A 25,260-nucleotide genomic window follows, 5' to 3' on the forward strand; every position below is an offset into this window, starting at 1 on the left:
ATTTCTGTGGGATAATTAAGAGCAAAATATAGATAAGTATTATACACAACGTTCTGCTTCACTTGATAGAGAATCATCAGTTCACATCTACATGCAATGTTCTGAATATTTCTGTCTTACAGTCTCTATCCTCCAGGTGTAGCACTTTTATCATCCTTTAAAAACAAAAAAATGGACAGTGACGGGGGTAAGGGGGGATACCTAGTAATTTTTTACGTCATCATTGCATGAGATCATCATTCTCAAAGCCGCTGTTTACTTCTAAGATCACTTTAGCACCACCCTAAAAACCCAATTCAAATTTGAGACAAACCTTCAAATAGGTATGTAAATGACACATTATATAAACTCTTTATAGTGTTTTATTTACATTTTAGAGGCGATAAGGTGATAAGTTGGACAGATCGAGTGAAAAAAAGCAATTTTCCCACACAACCATCTCTCCTCCTCACACTATTAAGCATTAGTTTCGCTTCCCCACCCACCATTTAAAAAAAAAGGCCCAACGGGGCTCATTGCCTGCTTGAATTATGCAGAAACGGGCAGCGTTTAGGTCATGTAATTGATTCTGTTGGAAAGGGGAGAAATTGTGCTTTACAATGGTATTGACATTACAGTTGATCTGGAGGTATTACGTTTTTGGGGAGCTAAAATAAGGGCAATTGTACGGACCAAGGCGATGTACGAGTTTACGTTACACATCGAGGGTTCTTGGTTGAACGTGGACGCAACGTGGACGCACGCCGTGCAGTCCTTGCACACCAGGCGAAATGCAGTGGAAAGAGTGTGTCCCTTATTTTCATGGACAGATTTTGGGCGAAGTAAAACCTCTCGCTTCGCCTCTTCCTCTCTGCCATAAACACAAAAACAGTTATGCAACCTATTTTCAACTGATCAATTATTTGGGATGTGTAGTCATCTTGTATAACTTTCGCTGTGTAACTGGAGATGACAGAAACTACACCTCCCAAATAACATTGCGATTAATTGCTTCTCTAGTTTCACGGAGTATAGCTAGTTCACTACTTAAAAATCCCGTTTCATGACTGACTTTATTTATAAACAAATACTTATCCGTTCTCATGGCGGAATCTGCAGCCTGTCCTACATTCCAGCTTGGAAAACCTCGATATGATCAGGTAAAGCATATTTTTTGACTTTTTTGTATCATTAATCCCATTGTTTGGTATCTCTACGAGTGCACAAAAAACACTATAGATCCGACCTCTGCCTGCGATCACATCATTATGCTCGCTGCTTGTGACTTTGTACAAAAATTGCCTCTGATGTCCGCTCGATACATGTTTGTAAAATCTTTGTAGTGCAATCCTGTTTATGTTCTGTGCAAATGCAAGAAAGTATCCTACTTTCTTGAAATTAACAAGTAGCGAAAACGAGGGGTGGGGATGTGTTTCGGAGATGATAGCGGGTTTGGCCGCCCCACTGTAGCTACATGCTGAGGCTAAAATACTTTTGCGAACATCCTATGGTCCTAATAATGGATCCAAACTTTTTGCGTTACTGTTCTGTAAATCATTAGTCTTACTTAAAGAAAAATTGGCAAAATGTTCTAGATTTTTTCCAGGTTCTTTATTACACTTGAGTAGACTGCACTGAATAGGCATATAGAACAACCTAAATATAATTGAATAGCTTTATTATTACTTTTTATGTGACATCCGGATTATTTTTATCTCTTTGCGCCTTTTTATCTCTCGGCATAATCTGAAACCTTCATGAGGGATAAAAAAGTGACAAGAATTTATGTAGGCCTCATCACTTTGTTTTAAAAAAATGTGTTCCTTCCAACTAGTGATGCACCGATATGACATTTTTGGCCAATACTTATTTTCCTTGCCAAAAAAAACCCGATACCGATAAAGCTAATTGATATTTAACATTTTAGTGGCTTTTTAAGCATTCTAATACAGTTTAAATAGTTAACACACAAGAGGCGTCACTACAGTCCCTGGTTCGAATCCAAGCTGTATCACATCCGGCCGTGATTCCCATAGAGCGGCACACAATTGGCCCAGCGTCGTCCGGAATTGGCTTTTTGTTCGTAACCAACTTGCCTAGTTAAATAAAGGTTACACACACCACAATGACCAAAAACATATTTTGTTGGCATTTACGTATGTCCCCATTACCAGTAAAACATCATCAAATCATTTTTTTTTCTCACTTACTTGCTGTGCTGTTTTGTTGATCAGTTGTTCAGTTGTTTCATTCTCAACCAGGATTTCTATGGAACGGCGTTTGGGCCTTTGCGTGTCAAAAAATATACTATTTAACACTATTTGACGTGTCAAATAAGCTTGTTGACCAATCAGGACCTGAATATGACTGCACGTCACATAATAATTTAACTCATTCCTACATTTTTTTACGTAGTGTAATCAATGTGTAGTAACTATCACTTGTATTTCATATGTCACAACGATTCATCGATACCTATGCTATGATTTCTCGCGCACCTACAGTGCTGGTCATAAAAAAAGCTAGCTAGCTCATGGACGCAAACAATGTTCTTCCTCAAAAACATAGCAAAACGACAATCTGTTTCAGTAGCTATAGTTAGCTAGCTAACTATATAGTTAGGTGTCATCGTCTAAAATAACTCAAATTTATAATTCAGTTTTTATTTGATTAATGGTCAGACTCATCTATGTGAAGCTAGCCACAATAAGGATTATCCACAACAGTGGACTTTGCAGTTAGCCTTCAAAATAAAAGTATGGCATAATTATACTATTTTTATTCATTTGCATCACTGTCAATGATGTACTTTTATTTTGACGGAAAACCGCAAATTCCACTATTGTGCCTAATCCTTTTTGTGGCTAGCTTCACAACACATAACATGGTCCGGCCACGCCTCATTAGCCAGATGAAGCTAGCCGGCTGCTTATAACGTTAGCTTTGGGCAACAGGGTTAAGTTGCTAAAGCTAGCTACCTCAGAAGTTGCGGTCGAACAAATTATACTTTATTACCAACGCTGTATTAAACACATCGTTCGTGGCCGGTGTTTGCTTGTTTGCAGACTTTTTTTGTACAGCTCTGCCAGTGCTACTGTATCTTTTTTGACACGCAAAGAACTAAACGGCGTTCCATAGTATGTATGTCGTGAAGCTAATAGCAGTGATGCTATTACTGTGTAACTCTGGTAGGGCAACATCTGAAAAATAGAACACTTGGTAGTGTGTACCGATGCTCAACCAGTCGGCGAAAGCCAACATCACCCACGACAGAGAACGGTTATTTGTCAAGGGCAATGAATTCCATTATCTTGGCTTTAATGGATTTCGCCTTTGAGTTGTCTCGCTGAAATTTTGTTACTCTTTCAAATGACTGCTCGACTTGTTGACTGCTCGATCCAAATAGCAGACATTGCAGGCTTGGCGTCATTACTTCATGTACCCACGTTATATATGTATACACGTCAGCTTTGACATCAGTTTTCCACATCGGCGTTAAACTAGACATTGATACCGATGTTGGCATTTTTAGCTAATATCTTCCGATTCCGATATGTTCACCGATATATCGTGCATCCCTACTTCCAACCATTTAAATATGCCTCTACTAATGACCCAAACTAAATTATTCTGCTGCGCTATGTTTGAGGTGAGGGGTGTTGTACAAAACAAAGTCATCAGTGATGGAATAATCTGTAACCAATCAGATTAGCAAAGCTAATGACATTTTTAAATGGCGCTTTACCCATTTGTGTTCTGGCTCTGGCCCAACCCACCGATTGCTGGGACCAATCAGAACGGTTAGAATGTGTTGGCATTCTAGATATCGTCAGGGAGGCATTCAGGTCATAAGAAGGAATTCCCCTTGACTACTCCCCCCCTAATTGGAGAAAGCAAACATGCTTTCCCATTGACCTGCATTGTAAAAGAGCCAACTTCTCTGTAGATTTTTTGTTACACAGAAATAACAAAACATACCGAAAAGCTGCTGTCTTGTTCAATGTAACCAGGTCAAAAATCCCGACCTATGGTTCGCAATGCTCCCACATTAGGGAAATAGAGCCTGCAAGAAGAGCCCTGTGGCTTCAGGCTATTCTGCATGGGAAATGTGGGGACCCGGTTTCCAATTAGGCTACACGTAGCCAATGGGGTAACCACAGGTTGTTTTCACCATAGGCGGCGGGACCTCGACGTTCTATCTATTGGGACTATCCAGACTCATTGCAAAGAAGAAACTATCCTCCATGGGCGTTGCGTAGTGTTCGGCTTGAGCAAGGAGTTTGGAAAGCCAGGCAAACATCAGATAGTTCAACTCCTAAGAATCTGGGTCATCCTGTTGCAATGTGTGCCAGATTAATGGTCTGTCTACCTTTAGACAGACTATGCCCTTCCCTGGACCACTCATGGCTGTGCCCCTGCCCAGTCATGTGAAATCCATAGATTAGGCCCTTATGAATTTATTTCAATTGACTGATTTTATATTTTGAGGTTGGACTTTAGCACATTGCGCGTACCACTAATATCTGCCGATTCCGATATGCTCACCCGATATATTGTGCATCCCTAGTCTGAATACTTTCCGAATGCACTGTATGTGAGAATGCTATTTATTGACTACAGTTCAGCATTCAACACTATTGTTATCTCCATGCTGTACCCTTTGTTCACCCACAACTGAGTGGTTTTGAATGACAACTCCATCAAGTTTGCTGACGACACCATGGTTGTAGGCCTGATAACCAACAACGATGAGTCAGCTTATAGGGGAAGGTATGTGAACTGGCATTGTGGTGCCAGGACAACAACCTCTCCCTCAACTTCAGCAAAACCAAGAAGTTGATTGTTGACTTCAGGAAGCAGAGGAGGTAACATGCCCCGATCCACATCAACGGGACTGCAGTAGAGAGAGTCAGCAGTTTTAAGTTCCTTGGCGTCCACCTCACGAGGACTTGACATGGACCAACAACACCACCACCCTTGTCAAGAGGGTGCAACTGCGTCTCTACATCCAGCTGAAGAAAATCGGAATGCCACCCAGTCCTCTCCAAATACTACCTCTTCAAAATATAGAAGGTTCTGACCAGTTGCATCACGGCCTGATACGGGAATTGCTCCATCCACAACCACATGGCCCTCCAGTGGGTGGTGAAGACATCTGTGTACATCACTGGGACTGTGCTCCCACCCATCCAGGACATCTACTCGAAATGGTGCCTGAGAAAGGCCTGCAGCATCAAGGACCCACACACCCCCAGCCATGAGCTATTCACTCCCTTACCATTGGGCAGACTGTATCGGCTCATGAGGTCTGATGCCAACATGCTCAGAGACAGTTTCCATCTACAAGCCACTAGAATGACCACTTGCACTGACTCTCCGCACCTCAGCACCAGGGTTAGGGTGTAACGGATTACAAAGAAAACTAACTGCAATTCATTACCAGCTAAAATATTGTAATCAGATTACAGATATTTTTGAAAAACTAGATTATTACTTCGAGGATAACTTTTAAATTCAGAATTATTTTGGGGACACCTTTCTGTTTTCTCAATGACATTCCAATCAGCATTTAAAAAAAAGCACATGTTTTAAGTTTGTTCTGCCTGAGCGAGTCTGACCACAAAGAGACCACTATGACGACGCACCAAATGTGTTTGATGGATCGTGGGAAAAGACAAGGATTAGGCTTTTGTAGGCTACAGTCCAAAAGCTTTGTATTCCAATGGTGCGACCGCTGTCGGCATTCAAAGATAATCCTACTTGAATAAACGTTTGGAGATAAGGACTACAGCCGTGGTACGTAACCAACGGACGGACGGACGGACGATACTGATATCTCTTATTATTGATATCTAGACTACATAGCACATTGATGTGAATCACACTGCTGCTCTCATTTATATGCGCCTTACGGATAGTGGTTGTTGTGGATTGCTGTTCACAAATGTATGTGTATTTTAACCCAATTGGTTGAATTGAAGAAGTTTTTAAGCTGCCCATCAATCATTGTTTTTGCGACCAGGGGTATATTTATTAGAGAAACCGTTTAAGAATCGCACGGAAGCAAGAAGAGCAAAACAAGAGTTTCTATTGAACAAATTCAGGTAGGTCCCTCCTCGTTTCATTCCGTTTGCTTCTGTTTAAGAAATGTTTTGCATCAGAAGTAGAGTAATGAATATGCCTCCGGTGGACAGCCAGTGAAAAATACGCTGTTGCAACAGCTGCATAGTCCGGATCCCAGGCTATGGAAACACTTTTAATTTTAAGAAGACCAGGAGTGGGGCTTTTATTTTCTTAATGGAAAATTACCATTTTGTTTTTCATGTGCAAATAGCACTTTTTCGGTGTTCAAGCATGCCATTCAGAGAGCAGCATTTATTTTTCAACTCAAAGCAATGAGCCCAATCAGTCCTCCATGATAAAGGCAGAACTGAGCGATTTCTGTTAGTTGGGCCAACTGCAAAGTCAAAATAAGCTATATTGTAAAAGTATTTTTGGTATTAATTTAAGGTTATAGTTAGGCATTAGGGTTAACAGTGTGGTTAAGGTTAGATTTAAAATCAAATAGTATCAAATAGTATGACTTTGTGGCTGTGCCAGATACTAACCTGAGCCTCATAAGGGGAAAGTGATCTAAAAGTACCTGAAAGTAATCAGATTACAAGTTATTACAGATTACAGTTTTGGACAGGTAATTAATAACTGTAGAAGATTACATTTAGAATGTAACCTACCCAACCCTGCATAACACACACACACACACACACACACACACACACACACACACACACACACACACACACACACACACACGCGTGCAACACTAGTGCTATTAACTAAAATGTCAATTTGTTTTTTTCAGAGGTCAATGGAAAGCTTCTTTAGAGAAGCGTGTCTACTTGTCCGTTCTGTGTTTCTTTTACGCCTGCTATGTAAAAAAGACAGAATGCGTGATCGAGAGGGATAGACACAGAGGTATAATAAGTGGGTAGAGAGTATTTGCTTCATGAAGTATCTTTACCTGAAAATACATTATCTATGTGATTAATAGATGGTATTCAGCAGTCATAAAAGTATGCCTTATTTACATTGAAGAACTACTAAAATAGTGATTTTTGTCAGACAGCATAGCTAGCAGCTCTATAGAGATGATGACTTGGAATTAAATAATAAAGTCATCAAATAAAACAAATGTAATATACACAATTTAAATATTTTAAAGTAATGTGAATAAATTAAACTGGAGTTAATAAGTGATAAGCAGTAATGGGCAGTCACTACCATCACGGGAGTAGCGAGATCAAAAACCAACCGACACCGAATCGACCTCAAAAAACACCAATCACTCAGCACTATGACACACACACACACACACACACACACACACACACACACACACACACACACACACACACACACACACACACACACACACACACACACAATCCCCCCTTCCCCAAAACATGTGTAAATATTGGACAAAATTGTGCCTTCCTGTATTATACCTATGCTAAAATGCAATTTAGATTTTTATCATTATAAGCCTCCAGTCATATGATGTCAAACGCTGCATTTATCAATGTGTGATGGAAGGTTTCATTGTTTCACGAATAGAGCATCCGTCCATATTTTGTGGCCCAAAAATCTTCAGCACAGGTTGGCTTACGGTAAAAAAAAGGCATATGCAGTAACATTTTCAGTTCGTTGCATCACACCAGTTAAAATTAGGCCAGGTCTTGAATCTCACTGACTCCTTTTGCTGCTGCCCGTGATACATCTCTGCTAGCTGTGTGTTGTGTATTCTCTGGAGAACTGAAGCACATGCATAATTAAAACAGTCTTCTCACATGGAGCCTGTGCTCTTCTCCCAGACAAAACTAGAGCTACAGCAGCGCTGCAGATGCAGGAACTTAATTTGAGCCAGTTTGCTGCAGCAGAAAAACAATCCTGCATCAACAGGAAATTTGAATTATTTTGTGGGTTATAATTAATGGACAGTTTTGTAGGGGTTGATACATTTTTGTAAGGTAAAATCAAGTCTGAAATTTCAAAGTGTAAATTACTAACTTCAGAAGCCTTTTTCATCCTCAAATACACCACAAGTTATCCAGCAACAGGGTGATCAAATTAAGATGCCACCTCTGTTCACATGAGCTGTGAAGACATTTATATATGGGCTGTGAGGACACTGAATAACCAAAGGATACACAGACTTACAGAACGGTAGCTACTGCATTCTTCACAATTACATGGCATTAGAGGTAGAGGAGTCTGTTTTCAATTAAAACAGGAATGTAGGAAAGATAATGAATATGGAGGGACGAACTCTCCTGTCTTGCCTTTTGTCTCCTGCCTTTCATAAGTAATGCATGGCTTGAAGGCATCTGATTGAAGCTGCCATGTTTCAGTCCATCTGGTTTGCCAAATTGAATCTTGGCAAGCACTGCCATCAGGCCTTTTCAAACTGTTGGCTCACAATGTACGGCCGGGCCCATCTAGTAAGGGGAAGGGAAAAATGAAATGTTTCACCACCATGTTTCACTAGTTTAGTTCATTAGGATCCCCATTAGCTACTGCACATGCAGCAGCTACTCTTCCTGGGGCCCACATAAACGTACAAATACATTCAAGTTGAGAACAGTTAGACAAGGATTTTTTTTAAAGTAAGAAAGAAAAAGTATGTGGAATTACCTGGACTTCTGCATAATCTGTGTATCTGTGTATCCTTTTGTTATTCGGTGTCCTCACAGCCCATATATACAGTGCCTTGCGAAAGTATTCGGCCCCCTTGAACTTTGCGACCTTTTGCCACATTTCAGGCTTCAAACATAAAGATATAAAACTGTATTTTTTTGTGAAGAATCAACAACAAGTGGGACACAATCATGAAATGGAAGGACATTTATTGGATATTTCAAACTTTTTTAACAAATCAAAAACAGAAAAATTGGGCGTGCAAAATTATTCAGCCCCTTTTACTTTCAGTGCAGCAAACTCTCTCCAGAAGTTCAGTGAGGATCTCTGAATGATCCAATGTTGACCTAAATGACTAATGATGATAAATACAATCCACCTGTGTGTAATCAAGTCTCCGTATAAATGCACCTGCACTGTGATAGTCTCAGAGGTCCGTTAAAAGCGCAGAGAGCATCATGAAGAACAAGGAACACACCAGGCAGGTCCGAGATACTGTTGTGAAGAAGTTTAATGCCGGATTTGGATACAAAAAGATTTCCCAAGCTTTAAACATCCCAAGGAGCACTGTGCAAGCGATAATATTGAAATGGAAGGAGTATCAGACCACTGCAAATCTACCAAGACCTGGCCGTCCCTCTAAACTTTCAGCTCATACAAGGAGATGACTGATCAGAGATGCAGCCAAGAGGCCCATGATCACTCTGGATGAACTGCAGAGATCTACAGCTGAGGTGGGAGACTCTGTCCATAGGACAACAATCAGTCGTATATTGCACAAATCTGGCCTTTATGGAAGAGTGGCAAGAAGAAAGCCATTTCTTAAAGATATCCATAAAAAGTGTCATTTAAAGTTTGCCACAAGCCACCTGGGAGACACACCAAACATGTGGAAGAAGGTGCTCTGGTCAGATGAAACCAAAATGGAACTTTTTGGCAATAATGCAAAATGTTATGTTTGGCGTAAAAGCAACACAGCTCATCACCCTGAACACAACATCCCCACTGTCAAACATGGTGGTGGCAGCATCATGGTTTGGGCCTGCTTTTCTTCAGCAGGGACAGGGAAGATGGTTAATATTGATGGGAAGATGGATGGAGCCAAATACAGGACCATTCTGGAAGAAAACCTGATGGAGTCTGCAAAAGACCTGAGACTGGGACGGAGATTTGTCTTCCAACAAGACAATCATCCAAAACATAAAGCAAAATCTACAATGGAATGGTTCAAAAATAAACATATCCAGGTGTTAGAATGGCCAAGTCAAAGTCCAGACCTGAATCCAATCGAGAATCTGTGGAAAGAACTGAAAACTGCTGTTCACAAATGCTCTCCATCCAACCTCACTGAGCTCGAGCTGTTTTGCAAGGAGGAATGGGAAAAATGTCAGTCTCTCGATGTGCAAAACTGATAGAGACATACCCCAAGCGACTTACAGCTGTAATCGCAGCAAAAGGTGGTGCTACAAAGTATTAACTTAAGGGGGCTGAATAATTTTGCATGCCCAATTATTCAGTTTTTGATTTGTTAAAAAAGTTTGAAATATCCAATAAATGTCGTTCCACTTCATGATTGTGTCCCACTTGTTGTTGATTCTTCACAAAAAAATACAGTTTTATATCTTTCTGTTTGAAGCCTGAAATGTGGCAAAAGGTCGCAAAGTTCAAGGGGGCCGAATACTTTCGCAAGGCACTGTAAATGTCTTCACAGCCCATGTGTACAGAGGTGGCATCTTAATTTGATCACCCTGTTGATGGATAACTTGTAGTGTATTTGAGGATGAAAGAGGCTTCTGAAGTTAGTAATTTACACTTGGAAATTTCAGACTTGATTTTACCTTACGGAAAATGTATCAATCCCTACAAAACTGTCAAAATAATTCCAAAGGGTTCACATACTTTTTCTTGCCACTCTATGTGTGTGTATTTAATATATGAAGGCTATTCCATGTGAGAAATTGCCAAGAAACTGAAGATCTCGTACAACGCTGTATACTACTCCCTTCACAGAACAGAGCAAACTGGCTTTAACCAGAATAGAAAGTGGCATGGTTTGAGAAACAGACGCCTCACAAGTCCTCAACTGGCAGCTTCATTAAATAGTACCCGCAAACACCAGTCTCAACATCCACAGTGAAGAGTCGACTCCGGGATGATGGCCTTCTAGGCAGAGTTGCAAAGAAAAAGACATATCTCAGACTGGCCAATAAAAATAAAAGATTAAGATGGGGAAAAAGAACACACACTGGACAGAGGAACTCTGCCGGTACCTGATCTTCAGTTTCTTGACAATTTGGAATAGTCTTCATTTCTCAGAACAAGAATAGACTGACAAGTTTCAGAAGAAAGTTCTTTGTTTCTGGCCGTTTTGAGCCTGTAATCGAACACACAAATGCTGATGCTCCAGATACTCAACTAGTCGAAAGAAGGCCCGTTTTATTGCTTCTTTAATCAGAACAACAGTTTTCAGATGTGCTAACATAATTGCCAAAGGGTTTTCTAATGATCAATTAGCCTTTTAAAATGATAAACTTGGATTAGCTAACACAACGTGCCTTTGGAACACAGGAGAAATGGTTGCTGATAATGGTCCTCTGTACACCTATGTAGATATTCCATAAAAAATCTGCCATTTCCAACTACAATAGTCATTTACAACATTAACAATGTCTACACTGTATTTCTGATCAATTTGATGTTATTTTAATGGACATAAAATGTGCTTTTCTTTCAAAAACAAGGACATTTCTAAGTGACCCCAAACTTTTGAACGGTAGTGTATGTCTCATTCTAAAAATAAATATAAAATAAGAGCAGTGGTGAAAAAAGTATCCAAACTGTCATACTTGAGTAAAAGTAAAGATGCCTTAATTGAGAATTACTCAAGTAAAAGTGAAAGTCACCCAGTAAAATACTACTTGAGTAAAAGTCTGAAGGTATTTGGTTTTAAATATACTTAAGTATCAAAAGTAAATGTAATAGCTAAAATATACTTAGGTATTGAGAGTGAGTATAAATCATATTTAATTCCGTATATTAAGCAAACCAGACTGCACCATTTTCTTGTTTTAATTTATTTACGAATAGCCAGGTTCACACTCCAACATAATTTGCCAAAAAACTAAGCATTTGTGTTCATTGAGTCCGCCAGATTAGAGGTAATAGGGATGACCATGGATGTTCTCTTGATAAGTGCATGAATTTGACAATATTCCTGTCCTGCTAGCCATTCAAATGTAACGAGTACTTTTGGGTGTCAGGGAAAATGTATAGAGTAAAATGTACATTTATTTTCTTTAGGAACGTAGTGAAGTAAAAGTTGTCAAATATAAAAAGTAAAGTACAGATACCCCAAAAAAACAAATTAAGTAGTATTTTAAAGTATTTTTACTTCAGTACTTTACACCACTGAATAAGAGTTATACATTGGAAAGATACCAAGAGACACTAGGCACGAATGTAAACAAGTAAGAAGGACTCTGCGATAGAGAGGTGACGAAAACATGCTCAAGTGCACTGTGTCTTAAGAGGCAACCCACACATCTGTTCTGTCTTACTTTGTATCCCTCAAATATTTTCAAGAAATTTAACTCTAAACAACAGTTAGCAGTTTAACCACTTTTCTTCAATCCACATCATTTGAAATTGAGACGTTGATTCATTATTTAAATGTTGAATTTGGGTACCCACAAACAACACGTTATTAAAGATCATCTGACTGTACGACTAAAATGTATTAAGGCATTCATAAAGTATTCATAAGCCCTACATAGCTTCACAAAGCATTTGTAAGTAATATAATACTACGTAAAGGTTGATAGAAATTGTCCTTAAGTCTACTGCTTTGGAAAATGTTGCATAACCTTTTTGTCACCCTTCACATAACATGTGATTTGCTTATGGAGGATTTCTGTGGCATCCATATTTGCCTTATGAAGGGTTTATGAAGGCTTCATTGAGCCTTAAAAGTTATCTTTTGTTTAGAGTGGGACTGGATTATTGAAGATGTGCACAAGCAATTTAGTTACTATCGTTAATGGTATACAATAAAGGAATGAATTGGGTGGTTTGAATTTTGTCCTGCGAGGTCCCACCCACTCTGTGCACCACTGATAACGTACATAGCCATTGAAGATGTTCTCTCCCTCTTTCCCCTGATTTCCCCCTCATTCAGTCCCCCTCACATACAAGTGTGCTACCTATTTACAGAGAGATGGGGTGTTAAGATTTGGTATTGCATTAGCTCATCAATAATTAACTACTTGCTTTGTCTTTTCCAGAGTTCATTTCTTGGCCGGCTGAAACACTTTGTAGAGATCATTGACCCCAGCACACTCTTTGTGTCTGAGGTAAGGTACAGTTGAAAACATCAATCCACGTACTGTTTTACCACTTCAGCAATTGTTTTTTGTAAGAGACCGGATTTATATATGAGACTTGGGAACGGTGGCAACAGGAGAATACCATCCAATACTTTAGATCTGGAATCAAATCAGATAACACAGGGTCGGACTAGGAACAGAAATTGGCCCACAAATTTCTCATACACCAGCCCATTTTTCCCTCAAAGGCCCCATTGTTAGCCCATTGTTAATTCTGCTCAAAATAATTTTGGGACAGGCCCACTGGGCTAAAGATGCCCGATTTCCTTCTATGAGATAACACATTAACTCAAAACCTACCTATTATTAATTACCGATCGCTACCTGCACCTTTTGTCCAACATCACTACTCTGGACGGCTCTGACTTAGAATACGTGGACAACTACAAATACTTAGGTGTCTGGTTAGACTGTAAACTCTCCTTCCAGACCCATATCAAACATCTCCAATCCAAAGTTAAATCTAGAATTGGCTTCCTATTTCGCAACAAAGCATCCTTCACTCATGCTGCCAAACATACCCTTGTAAAACTGACCATCCTACCAATCCTCGACTTTGGCGATGTCATTTACAAAATAGCCTCCAATACCCTACTCAACAAATTGGATGCAGTCTATCACAGTGCAATCCGTTTTATCACCAAAGCCCCATATACTACCCACCATTGCGACCTGTACGCTCTCGTTGGCTGGCCCTCGCTTCATACTCGTCGCCAAACCCACTGGCTCCATGTCATCTACAAGACCCTGCTAGGTAAAGTCCCCCCTTATCTCAGCTCGCTGGTCACCATAGCATCTCCCACCTGTAGCACACGCTCCAGCAGGTAGATCTCTCTAGTCACCCCCAAAACCAATTCTTTCTTTGGCCGCCTCTCCTTCCAGTTCTCTGCTGCCAATGACTGGAACGAACTACAAAAATCTCTGAAACTGGAAACACTTATCTCCCTCACTAGCTTTAAGCACCAACTGTCAGAGCAGCTCACAGATTACTGCACATAGCCCACCTATAATTTAGCCCAAACAACTACCTCTTTCCCAACTGTATTTCATTTTTATTTATTTATTTATTTTGCTCCTTTGCACCCCATTATTTTTATTTCTACTTTGCACATTCTTCCATTGCAAAACTACCATTCCAGTGTTTTACTTGCTATATTGTATTTACTTTGCCACCATGGCCTTTTTTGCCTTTACCTCCCTTCTCACCTCATTTGCTCACATTGTATATAGACTTGTTTATACTGTATTATTGACTGTATGTTTGTTTTACTCCATGTGTAACTCTGTGTCGTTGTATCTGTCGAACTGCTTTGCTTTATCTTGGCCAGGTCGCAATTGTAAATGAGAACTTGTTCTCAACTTGCCTACCTGGTTAAATAAAGGTAAAATAAATAAATCTTGTTGACTCAAATGACTCTTATCTCTCCAGAGACGATTGACAGAATGCATTAAGCTCCTGGATGAATTTAAACACGGAAAACTACCACCGGGAGTTTCTGATCTACAGGTTAACTTTTTGTTTTTCAGAAATTCCTTTGTCAGTGTTACAGAATATATACTTTTCCAAAATGTAATTTTATTTTAAGCATAATGTTTATGACACTTTCAATGTGTAGCTGTAACACACTCCATACATTCAGCTGCCCAACATTTTCCTTCACTGCGCTGAACTGACGTAGCTGTTTTTTAAAACTATTTAGCTATGGGAAGCCCAAAAGGTCACGCAGGTAAGTTGTGGCACACGTCTGTTTGTATAAAGCAGTCTGACCCCATTTTGACCCCATGTACAGTTGAAGTTGGAGGTTTACTTACACCTTAGCCAAATACATTTAAACTCAGTTTTTCACAAATCCTGACATTTAACCCTAGTAAAAATTCCCTGTCTTAGGTCAGTTAGGATCACCACTTTATTTTAAGAATGTGAAATGCCAGAATAATAGTAGAGAGAATTATTTTTTTCAGCTTTTATTTATTTCATCACATTCCCAGTGAGTCAGAAGTTTACATACACTCAATTAGTATTTGGTAGCATTGCCTTTAAATTGTTTAACTTGGGTCAAACATTTCGGGTAGCCTTCCTCTTAGTAGTATTCCTCTTGACAGAGCTGGTGTAACTGAGTCAGGTTTGTAAGGCCTCCTTGCTCGTACACACTTTTTCAGTTCTGCCCACACATTTTCTATTGGATTGAGGTCAGGGCTTTGTGATGGCCACTCCAATACCTTGACTTTTTTGTCCTTAAGCCATTTTGCCACAACTTTGGAAGTGTGCTTGGGGTCATTGTCCATTTGGAAGACCCATTTGTGACCAAGCTTTAACTTCCTGACTGATGTCTTGAGATGTTGCTTCAGTATATCCACATAATTTTCCTCCCTCATGTTGCCATCTATTTTGTGAAGTGCACCAGTCCCTCCTGCAGCAAAGCACCCCCACAACATGATGCTGCCACCACTGTGCTTCACGTTTGGGATGGTGTTCTTCGGCTTGCAAGCTTCCCCCTTTTTCCTCCAAACATAACGATGGTCATTATGGCCAAACAGTTCTATTTTTGTTTCATCAGACCAGAGGACATTTCTCAAAAAAGTACGATCTTTGTCCCTCATATAGATATTTTTGTACCTGTTTCCTCCAGAATCTTCACAAGGTCCTTTGATGTTGTTCTGGGATTGATTTTCACATTCTGCACCAAAGTACATTCATCTCTAGGAGAATGAACGCGTCTCCTTCCTGAGTGGTATGACGGCGGCGTGGTCCCATGGTGCTTATACTTGCGTACTATTGTTTGTACAGATGAATGTGGTACCTTCAGGCGTTTGGAAATTGATCCCAAGGATGAACCAGACTTGTGGACGTCTACCATTTTTTTCTGAGGTCTTGGCTGATTTCTTTTGATTTTCCCATGATGTCAAGCAAAGAGGCACTGAGTTTGAAGGTAGGCCTTGAATTACATCCACAGGTACACCTCCAATTGACTCAGGCTAATTGACATCATTTATCAGAACCTTCTAAAACCATGACATCATTTTCTGTAATTTTCCAAGCTGTTTAAAGGCACAGTCAACTTAGTGTATCTAAACTTCTGACACGCTGGAATTGTAATACAATGAATTATAAGTGAAATAATCTGTCTGTAAACAATTGTTGGAAAAATGACTTGTGTCATGCACAAAGTAGATGTCCTAACCGACTTGCCAAAACTATAGTTTGTTAATAAGAAATTTGTGGAGTGGTTAAAAAAAAAGTTTTAATAACTCCAGCCTAAGTGCATGTAAATTTCCAACTTCAACTGTATGTATTGCCATACATACATTTTCCCTCTCCTCTTGGAAGATTGATGATGATGTCACACTCTTTCTCATATCTGAATGCAGGCCATCATTCATCCTGACACAGGAGAGAAGATTTTCATGCCTTTTCGAATGTCAGGTATGACTTCCAAGTGAAGATTTTCACCAGAGTGATTTTTATTTTGTTAATGGTAATTTTTACACTGATTTTATATATTTTTTGCGTCTAAACAGGTTATGTCCCATTTGGAACACCAATTGTAAGTCTTATATGAAATTATTACTGTATTTCATATGTATCTATGGATACAATATTACAACTTTTTCCTGAAGATGATTACTGTATGTAAATACGTGTAACATCTGGTATGGTCACTTGTTTAATAATACACTGTTGGTTGTACTGACTTTTTGGTTTCGAGGGAAGCAGTTATTCTGGAGACCTTGCAAAACTAGAGCAGTTGCACTATTGTCTCCCTGTCTGGCCTAATCTAGGTTGTGGGCCTTCTTCTTCCAAATCAGACTGTGGTATCCACCATTTTCTGGCAGGTAAAGACATTTACAAGCAACCTTTTCAGCAATAACGGTCCCATGTTGTTAATATCCACATTGGATACGCTCTCCTTCCCAGTGAGGTAAAGAGATGTAATTGAATTTCACAGAACATTTTTTGTCTTCTCCTTTCAGTGGCTTAACCAGAGTCACAATGCCTGTGTCAACTACTCAAACCGCAATGCTACTAAGGTAGTGTATGATGCTACCAAGGTAGTGTATGAGAGGATCATTTATATTATTTACGGCTTGATTCTCAGAAAAGCTATTGAATTACAATTCTGTGTAAGTGTTTTTGGTCCACATACTGTGCTGCTCCATAGCAACTAGCACTGCATCTCCTGCATCTGGCACTGTAGACTTCCTTCATTTTAGCCATGGCTCATGTCCATTAGGCACCAAATAGAAGAAAATGGACTGAAACAGCGAGGGACTACCTGGACTTGTGCAATAAGAGACACACATTTTTGTTTTCCGTTGCAACACGTTTAGCTATGGTTTGCTCTAATTAACACCACCCAGATGTACAGTATAGAAAGTGTTTTGAACATGTGACTGATGTCAAAGTGTACATTTTCCATTCAAGGTTTTGGTATTCAAGAGAGTGATTTTAGCCAATGTTAGCCTTACGTAAGAGGCTGTGAGATACTAAGTCATTCGTGTTGTTGTTCATATTAGCCTACACCGACATCCACGTTTCTTCAAGGTTACTTCGGAGCTGTGACCAGTGCTGTCTCTCTTGCGGTCAGTTGATGATTATTATACATGTATGGGAATGAATATTCAGTTTCAGCGATTCTGTCCGGCCTATTTCTGCCTAATGTAACGTGTTAAATGGGTTTAGAGCACAGGCGGCCAATAGCACCTTAATTGGGGAGGACAGGCTCATAGTGATGGCTGAAACGGAATGAATGTAATAGTATGGAACACATCAAATACATGGTTTCCATGTGTTTGATACCATTCCATTCCAGCCATTATTATGAGCCACCCTCCCCTCAGCAGCCTCCTGTGGTTTTAGAGTGTATCCTAAACTTTGTGCTGTGTTGTTTAGGTAGGACTGAATGTACTGATTCAGAAAGCCAACAGGTTGAGTCCAGCGACCCGAATGATAATACAGAGACTCATCCCTTTCCCAGCTGTGGGTAAGTATTCGTAAATCATTTGAATAAAAACGCATTAATATAGTATTAATGTGAACATCTAGACTTGATTTAAAATCAGTTTGTCACAAAGTAATATGAGCTACAGGTGCAAATGAATAGGCTGCACTGCGTTTACTTTTGGGTTCATTCTCTGTCCTGTATGTAGGTCTTCTCCTTTTTGTTAATAGAGCTTTGCTATAAATGCATCAATCACAGGGATAAATCACCTTTAACAAGAGCTGCAAAACATTTGGTGTCAGAGGAGGCAGAGCTTTGCTGCCGGTTTCTTCTCTATAAGCTTTGTATGGTTAGCATTGTGTAGCTAATAGTTACCCTCCTACTCTGTTCAATATTTTCAAGGTTGTACTATAAGCTCTCTCCAGTTGTAAATGTGAAACCTATGTGCTTACTAAGGGCTATAGACCTCACATGCTGAAGTGGAATACTCAAAACAAATCAAGATGAAATAGATACATTGGCCCTGTTGGAATACTCTTAAAATGCATCCTTCCTTCCTGCCATCCCTAAAGTAGTCGGCGGCAGGTAGCCTAGCGGTTAGAGCGTCGGGCCAGTAACCAAAAAGTCGGTGGTTCAAAAACTGGAGCTGACAAGGTGAAAAATCTGATGCGCCTGTGAGCAAGGCACTTTACCCTAATTTACACCAGGGGCGCCGTACTACTATGGCTGACCCTGTAAAAAAATCAACATTTCACTGCACCTATCTGACTATTCTAGTTGTCTAGTAGTGTCAGATCAGTGATTACTTCAAATGGGTAGGTCTCAATCTCAGCTGAATGTCAGGCATTGCCACTGTCACAACCAGTATTCTCTGCTTACTCAGCCAGTGCCAACATTTGCAACGTGGGCCTCATGAGGCACAATGAGCTGTCGGAGGGCGTCGACGTGCTGGACGAAAATGGGAACATATTGGGCTCCTCAAAGATTGCTGCCAAACATGTGAGTGGCTGGTCATCAGTGAGACCTCTCACACAAGCCTTTATAAAAATACTGTTTCCTTCCTGGCCACAGAGAGAAAATGAATGGAGTCATTCCACTCGCTAGCTATCAAACATACTGTGCAGATACAGTGCCTTCAGAAAGTATGCATACCTCTTGACTCATTCCACATTTTGTTGTGTTAAAGCCAGAAAAAAAATGGCTAAATCGGTCCGCTAATATACAGCATCAGTCAAAAGTTTTGACACACCTACTCATTCAAGTATAAGGAGAGTTTACAGTCTAACCAGACACCTAAGTATTTGTAGTTGTCTACGTATTCTAAGTCAGAGCCGTCCAGAGTAGTGATGTTGGACAGGCGGGCAGGTGCAGGCAGCGATCGTTTGAAGAGCATGCATTTAGTTTTACTTGTATTTAAGAGCAATTGGAGGCCACGGAAGGAGAGTTGTAATGGTATTGAAGCTTGCCTGGAGGGTTGTTAACAAAGAAGGGCCAGAAGTATACAGAATGGTGTCGTCTGCGTAGAGGTGGATCAGAGACTCACCAGCAGCAAGAGCGACCTCATTGATGTATACAGAGAAGAGAGTCGGTCCAAGAATTGAACCCTGTGGCACCCCCATAGAGCCTGCCAGAGGTCCGGACAGAAGACCCTCCGATTTGACACATTGAACTCTATCAGAGAAGTAGTTGGTGAACCAGGCGAGGCAATCATTTGAGAAACCAAGGCTGTCGAGTCTGACGATGAGGATGTGGTGATTGACAGAGTCGAAAGCCTTGGCCAGACCAATGAATACGGCTGCACAGTAATGTTTCTTATCGATGGCGGTTAAGATATCGTTTAGGACCTTGAGCGTGGCTGAGGTGCACCCATGACCAGCTCTGAAAGCAGATTGCATAGCAGAGAAGGTATGGTGAGATTCGAAATGGTCGGTAATCTTTTTGTTGACTTGGCTTTCGAAGACCTTAGAAAGGCAGGGTAGGATAGATATAGGTCTGTAGTAGTTTGGGTCAAGAATGTCCCCCCCTTTGAAGAGGGGGATGACCGCAGCTGCTTTCCAATCTTTGGGAATCTCAGACGACACGAAAGAGAGGTTGAACAGGCTCTCGGCAGATAATTTTAGAAAGAAGGGGTCCAGATTGTCTAGCCCGGCTGATTTGTAGGGGTCCAGATTTTGCAGCTCTTTCAGAACATCAGCTGACTGGATTTGAGAGAAGGAGAAATGGGGAAGGCTTGGGCGAGTTGCTGTGGGGGGTGCAGTGCTGTTGACCGGGGTAGGAGTAGCCAGGTGGAAAGCATGGCCAGCCGTAGAAAAATGCTTATTGAAATTCTCAATTATAGTGGATTTATCAGTGGTGACAGTATGTCCTATCTTCAGTGGGCAGATGAGGTACTCATTTAAAATCATGTTAAACACAATTATTGCACACAGAGTGAATCCATGCAACTTATGTGACTTGTTAAGCAAATATTTACTTATGAACTTAACATTTCAGCTTTTTATTTGTAAATCATTTATAAAAAATTCTGAAAACATAATTCCACTTTGACATTATGGGGTATTGTGTATAGGCCAGACAATTTTATGGAACAAAATGTGGAAAAGTCAAGGTGCCTGAATACTTTCTGAAAGCACTGTATATCAAATTCATTGTTTTAGCATATTCAATCAGTATTTAGAAGGAAAGATACCCTGACCAAGATGGCCATCCTGTAATCATTCTAGTGTTCTATTTAGTGTTCTATTTAGTTCTCTGTTCCTGGCAAAATATTTTGTCTGCAAACTGTCGATATTTTATATTCGATGCAAAATGTGTATTTTTAATGTGTGGAGAATCAGTTTCTGAATAGTCTGTCTGTGACTGAAGTCAGTATGATTCTTCATATGAGGTTCAATAAAGTAAGAACAGGTTTATTTTATAATTTATTATTAGTAAACATAAACATATTTATGTGTTTTTCCTCATATGTCCATATGCTGCATCCTTTAAACCTCATGGGAGGGGGAATTTAATCCAACATATTGCAATATTTTGAATTGAAGCATGTGTACAATATTGTTCTTTCCCCCCAGGCAATTATGGAGACAGCCTTTACCAGAGTGGTCCTCCCGATGCCAATCTTTGTCCTTCCTCCCATAATTATGTCCTACCTAGAAAAGTAAGTCAGGCTTTCTAGATGGGTCAGAAATATTTAGTGTACTGCCTTGTCTAGTCCCTGCATTAATATCAGAATAGTGTCAGTTGAGTTATGGTCATCCCAATACCTAAAGCCTGAAAAATAGGGTCCTGGATAGGACAATGTTTTCAACATATTAACATTCTGTGGCATTTCATTTTTTTGGAAGGGTGGAGGTGTAATCATTTTGTAATCATGTGTAAGAAATGTTGTATTAGTGTTGAGATTGTACTCAATACAAATGCCAATATCAAATGTGTGCTTCCCTTCTTGTCTGTTAGACTTCCATTGCTGCAAATGAATCGGAGGCTGTTGCTGCCCATCCACAGCCTGGTGTGTCTGGCTACCTTCAGCCTCTCCCTGCCCCTGGCCATCAGCCTATTCCCACAGATCTCTCAGGTACCACTGCTGCTGCCATCCCTGGAGGCTGGCCAGCTGGGAGGAATTAACTTCACACACACTTCACTTGTCTCTCTTGTAATTAAGAACAAACGATAAAGGTTCTGGATTTAGAGGTACTGTGACAGGCTATTAGGTGTTGCAGACGGTTGGTAGGCCGTATTGTGTGTTTACATGTTTCACTGGTTCAACTTCAACAGATAGAGGTGTCTCAGCTTGAGCCGGAGATCGCAATGGCAACCGATTGCAAGGTGGTGACCTACAACAAGGGACTGTGATGACTGGCCCCCGAGGAGAGAGTAGAGGACAGGGCACTGAACAGAAGTGCAAATTAGCCTCCTTTTTGACTGGCTGTAACGGACACTCCAGGTCTCTCTCTGGTGTAGGGTGAAGTTGCCCCTAGACGCTGATCTTGGCTCAGCTTTGTATTTTCCCACTAATGGATTGGGGAGGAGAAGCTTATCCCAGATCTGAGCCTAGGGGAAACTTCACCCTGGATCTCTGTCTCTCATAGCATGGTAACAGCTCCAGGCGCTTTTTGCTGCATTAAAATAGTGTAGCATAGATAATGTACTGTCTTAATCAATGGTTTTAATACAACACATTCCATGGAATGTGAAAATTATGCAAATCAGTAAGGATTGAGGGAGGTTAATGGAACAATATTGTTGTCATATGTAATATGTTGTAATATGTTATGATGGAACTTTATTATGTAATGCCCATACCATACCAGCTATTTCGCAATTGGTCATGCTGATCAACCCAATTGTTAAAATTTTTATGAGATGTTTTTATTGTTGACCTGAAGTTTAAAAAATCAAATCAAATCAAATCAAATTTATTTATATAGCCCTTCGTACATCAGCTGATATCTCAAAGTGCTGTACAGAAACCCAGCCTAAAACCCCAAACAGCAAGCAATGCAGGTGGAGAAGCACGGTGGCTAGGAAAAACTCCCTAGAAAGGCCAATACCTAGGAAGAAACCTAGAGAGGAACCAGGCTATGTGGGGTGGCCAGTCCTCTTCTGGCTGTGCCGGGTGGAGATTATAACAGAACATGGTCAAGATGTTCAATGTTCATAAATGACCAGCATGGTCGAATAATAATAAGGCAGAACAGTTGAAACTAGAGCAGCAGCACAGTCAGGTGGAAGTTGAAACTGGAGCAGCAGCATGGCCAGGTAGACTGGGGACAGCAAGGAGTCATCATGTCAGGTAGTCCTGGGGCATGGTCCTAGGGCTCAGGTCAGTTGAAACTGGAACAGCAGCATGGCCAGGTGGACGGGACAGCAAAAAAAAAAGTTTAAGTAAAAGATACAATCTAAAATAGTTTTACAATCACATTAATCAGTGTTGAGTGATAGATCCTGACAGACTGTTACATACCCCTTGACTTATTCCACATTGTTTTGTTACAGCCTGAATTCAAAATGGTTTGGATAGATTTGTTTTCTCTCACCCATCTACACACAATACAGAAATATACAATTTACATACGTATTCACACCCCTGAGTCAATCACATGTTAGAATCACCTATGGCAGTGATTACAGCTGTAAGTCTCTACGAGCTTTGCACACCTGGATTGTACAATATTTATACATTATTTTAAAAATTCTTCAAGCTCTGTCAAGTTGGTTGTTGATCATTGCTAAACATCCATTTAAGTCTAGCCATAGATTTTCAAGCCTAATTAAGTCAAAACTGGAAGTAGGCCACTCAGGAACATTCAATGTTGTCTTGGTAAGCAACTCCAGTGTATATTTGGCCTTGTGTTTTAGGTTATTGTCCTGCTAAAAGGTTGTTGATCCATCCTCCATTTCTCCTATCACAGCCATTAAACTCTGCTCAAAGGGATATTCAATGTTTGCTTTTTTGTTGTTGTACCCATCTACCAATAGGTGCCCTTATTTTGAGGCATTGGAAAACCTCCCTGGTGTTTGAATCTGTATTTGAAATTCACTGCTCGGCTGAGGAACCTTACAATTATCTGTATGTGTGGGGTACAGAGAGGAGGTAGTCACTCAAAATCATGTTCAACACTATTCTTGCACACAGAGTGAGCCAATGCAACTTTATTATGTAACTTGTTTAGCAAATATTTTCTCCTGAACTTATTTAGGCTTGCCATAACAAAGGGGTTGAATACTTATTGACTCAAGACATTTCAGATTTTCATTTATAATTCATTTGTAAAAAACTCTAAAAACATTCCACATTGACGTTAATAGTGTGTGTAGACCAGTGACACAAAATGTGGAAAAAGTCAAGGGGTGTGAATACTTTATGAAGTCACTGTATATCAAAAGATGGCCATCCTGTAATCATCTCCATTCTACTGTTCTATTTAATTCTGTGTTCATGGCAAAATATATTGTCTGTAAACATAATCTCAATTGAATCCATTTAAAATTCAGGCTTTAACATAACAACATGTGGAAATAGTCTAGGGGTGTGAATACTTTATGAAAGCACTGTATAATGTGAAAGAGCAGGCTAGGCTATTCTGTAGGCTACTTGAGTCTGACGTAAAGATTACAAAGAGGCCCCTGTCCAGAAACGGCCCCTAGCCTCTACACCCCGTACCACAGGCTATGATTGAATCGCAGTTCTCCACCCTCCTCCCTAGGTGTGCACCATCATGGATTTAAAAGCACTGGATTGGTGTAAGATTCCACCACTATTATGGGGAATGTGCAAGTGCACACTTGGGGAGAAGGGTGGAGAATCGGGATGCAGCCTAGGTCTGTTTCTTGACTAGGGCCATTCTAGGACATTCTATAGAGGAAGTCGGTTTGTGGACCATGGTTGCTAAAAATAAAATTTTCTATTCTACGTTGTATATTTTTGTACATTCCTTTCCCGATGATAATTGCATGAGAAAGGGTACAATACAGTATTGACTGATTGAAGAAGTTATATAACTGGTGCACAGTACAATGTTTTTGTGTGTATTATTATCAGAACATATTGTACTAACCAATGTGTTATCCATTACCTCTACATATTTAAAACTAGAATCCTTAGTTGCTAAATTCATTTTTGGACTTAATTATATATATCCATTAATTCTTGAAGAATATAACTTATAAATGCCTCATTAGTTTAGTTCAAATGTACCCCATCAGAACCCAAAATATAAGATTATTTTACTCCAATGTTTGTAAACAATGTAAATACTGTGTAGCCTCAACATGGTTAAAACTATAATTGGTATATCATGGATGGTCAGTCTTTGCATCAATAGCTTTGTCTATGAATTTGAAAGTGGTGATATTTTTCAAGACGCATCATCACTCAGCTTTTAACCAAATCAGAGGTAGGGTGACCACTTTATTGTTTCAATTAAGGATTCTATTCTATGTATTTTCTGCTACTCAAAATGTACTAAATGTTATCTATGATTCAATTGCATATATAAATGTTTAGTAATATTCTAAAATATATAAACTTTTATTTGTCTTCTGTCAAATTGCATGTATGTGTGACAGTGAGCCATTTACCTTTGCGTGACAATGAGGGTCAGCTTCCGCATAATTCATTCATTTATCAGGTGCTGTAAAATATTGGAAAAAGTTTGGCGATCATGATATGATTCATTACATTTCATCGAAGATAAAATCATGTCAGAATTTTGCAAGGCACTATTTGCAGTCAATCTGTATACAAGAAAAATACTATCTAAATC

The 25,260-nt window shown here is 39.9% G+C and overlaps 1 protein-coding gene across 4 annotated transcripts; it reads left to right on the plus strand.

Annotated features, from left to right (window-relative positions):
• The first annotated feature begins 890 nt into the window (after nucleotides 1-890).
• LOC109893050 (sideroflexin-5) lies at nucleotides 891-24,414 on the plus strand. 4 transcript variants are annotated; one of them, XM_020486049.2, is made up of 14 exons: nucleotides 891-1,139; nucleotides 12,954-13,022; nucleotides 14,485-14,562; nucleotides 14,756-14,782; nucleotides 16,425-16,479; nucleotides 16,575-16,600; nucleotides 16,836-16,889; nucleotides 17,028-17,105; nucleotides 17,571-17,636; nucleotides 17,947-18,037; nucleotides 18,879-18,994; nucleotides 21,067-21,152; nucleotides 21,452-21,569; nucleotides 21,770-22,394. In XM_020486049.2, the coding sequence occupies exons 1-14, from the start codon at nucleotides 1,083-1,085 to the stop codon at nucleotides 21,845-21,847; spliced, it is 999 nt and encodes a 332-aa protein (XP_020341638.1). In that variant the 5' UTR covers nucleotides 891-1,082; the 3' UTR covers nucleotides 21,848-22,394. The 4 variants fall into 4 exon arrangements, with proteins under 4 accessions (XP_020341638.1, XP_020341641.1, XP_020341639.1 ...); XM_020486050.2 differs by having other exon boundaries at nucleotides 898-1,139; nucleotides 17,028-17,084; nucleotides 21,770-24,414; XM_020486052.2 differs by lacking the exon at nucleotides 14,756-14,782.
• Nucleotides 24,415-25,260: the final 846 nt, after the last annotated feature.

The sequence above is a fragment of the Oncorhynchus kisutch genome, linkage group LG6 (assembly GCF_002021735.2).
Source record: "Oncorhynchus kisutch isolate 150728-3 linkage group LG6, Okis_V2, whole genome shotgun sequence".
Classification (NCBI taxonomy): domain Eukaryota; kingdom Metazoa; phylum Chordata; class Actinopteri; order Salmoniformes; family Salmonidae; genus Oncorhynchus; species Oncorhynchus kisutch.

Coding starts and splice junctions, on each gene's coding strand:
- LOC109893050 (XM_020486049.2), top strand. CDS start 1,083: ATGGCGGAATCTGCAGCCTGTCCTACATTCCAGCTTGGAAAACCTCGA. Junction 14,563..14,755: donor CGGGAGTTTCTGATCTACAG/GTTAACTTTTTG, acceptor AAAACTATTTAG/CTATGGGAAGCCCAAAAGGT. Junction 16,601..16,835: donor TCCCATTTGGAACACCAATT/GTAAGTCTTATA, acceptor GGCCTAATCTAG/GTTGTGGGCCTTCTTCTTCC.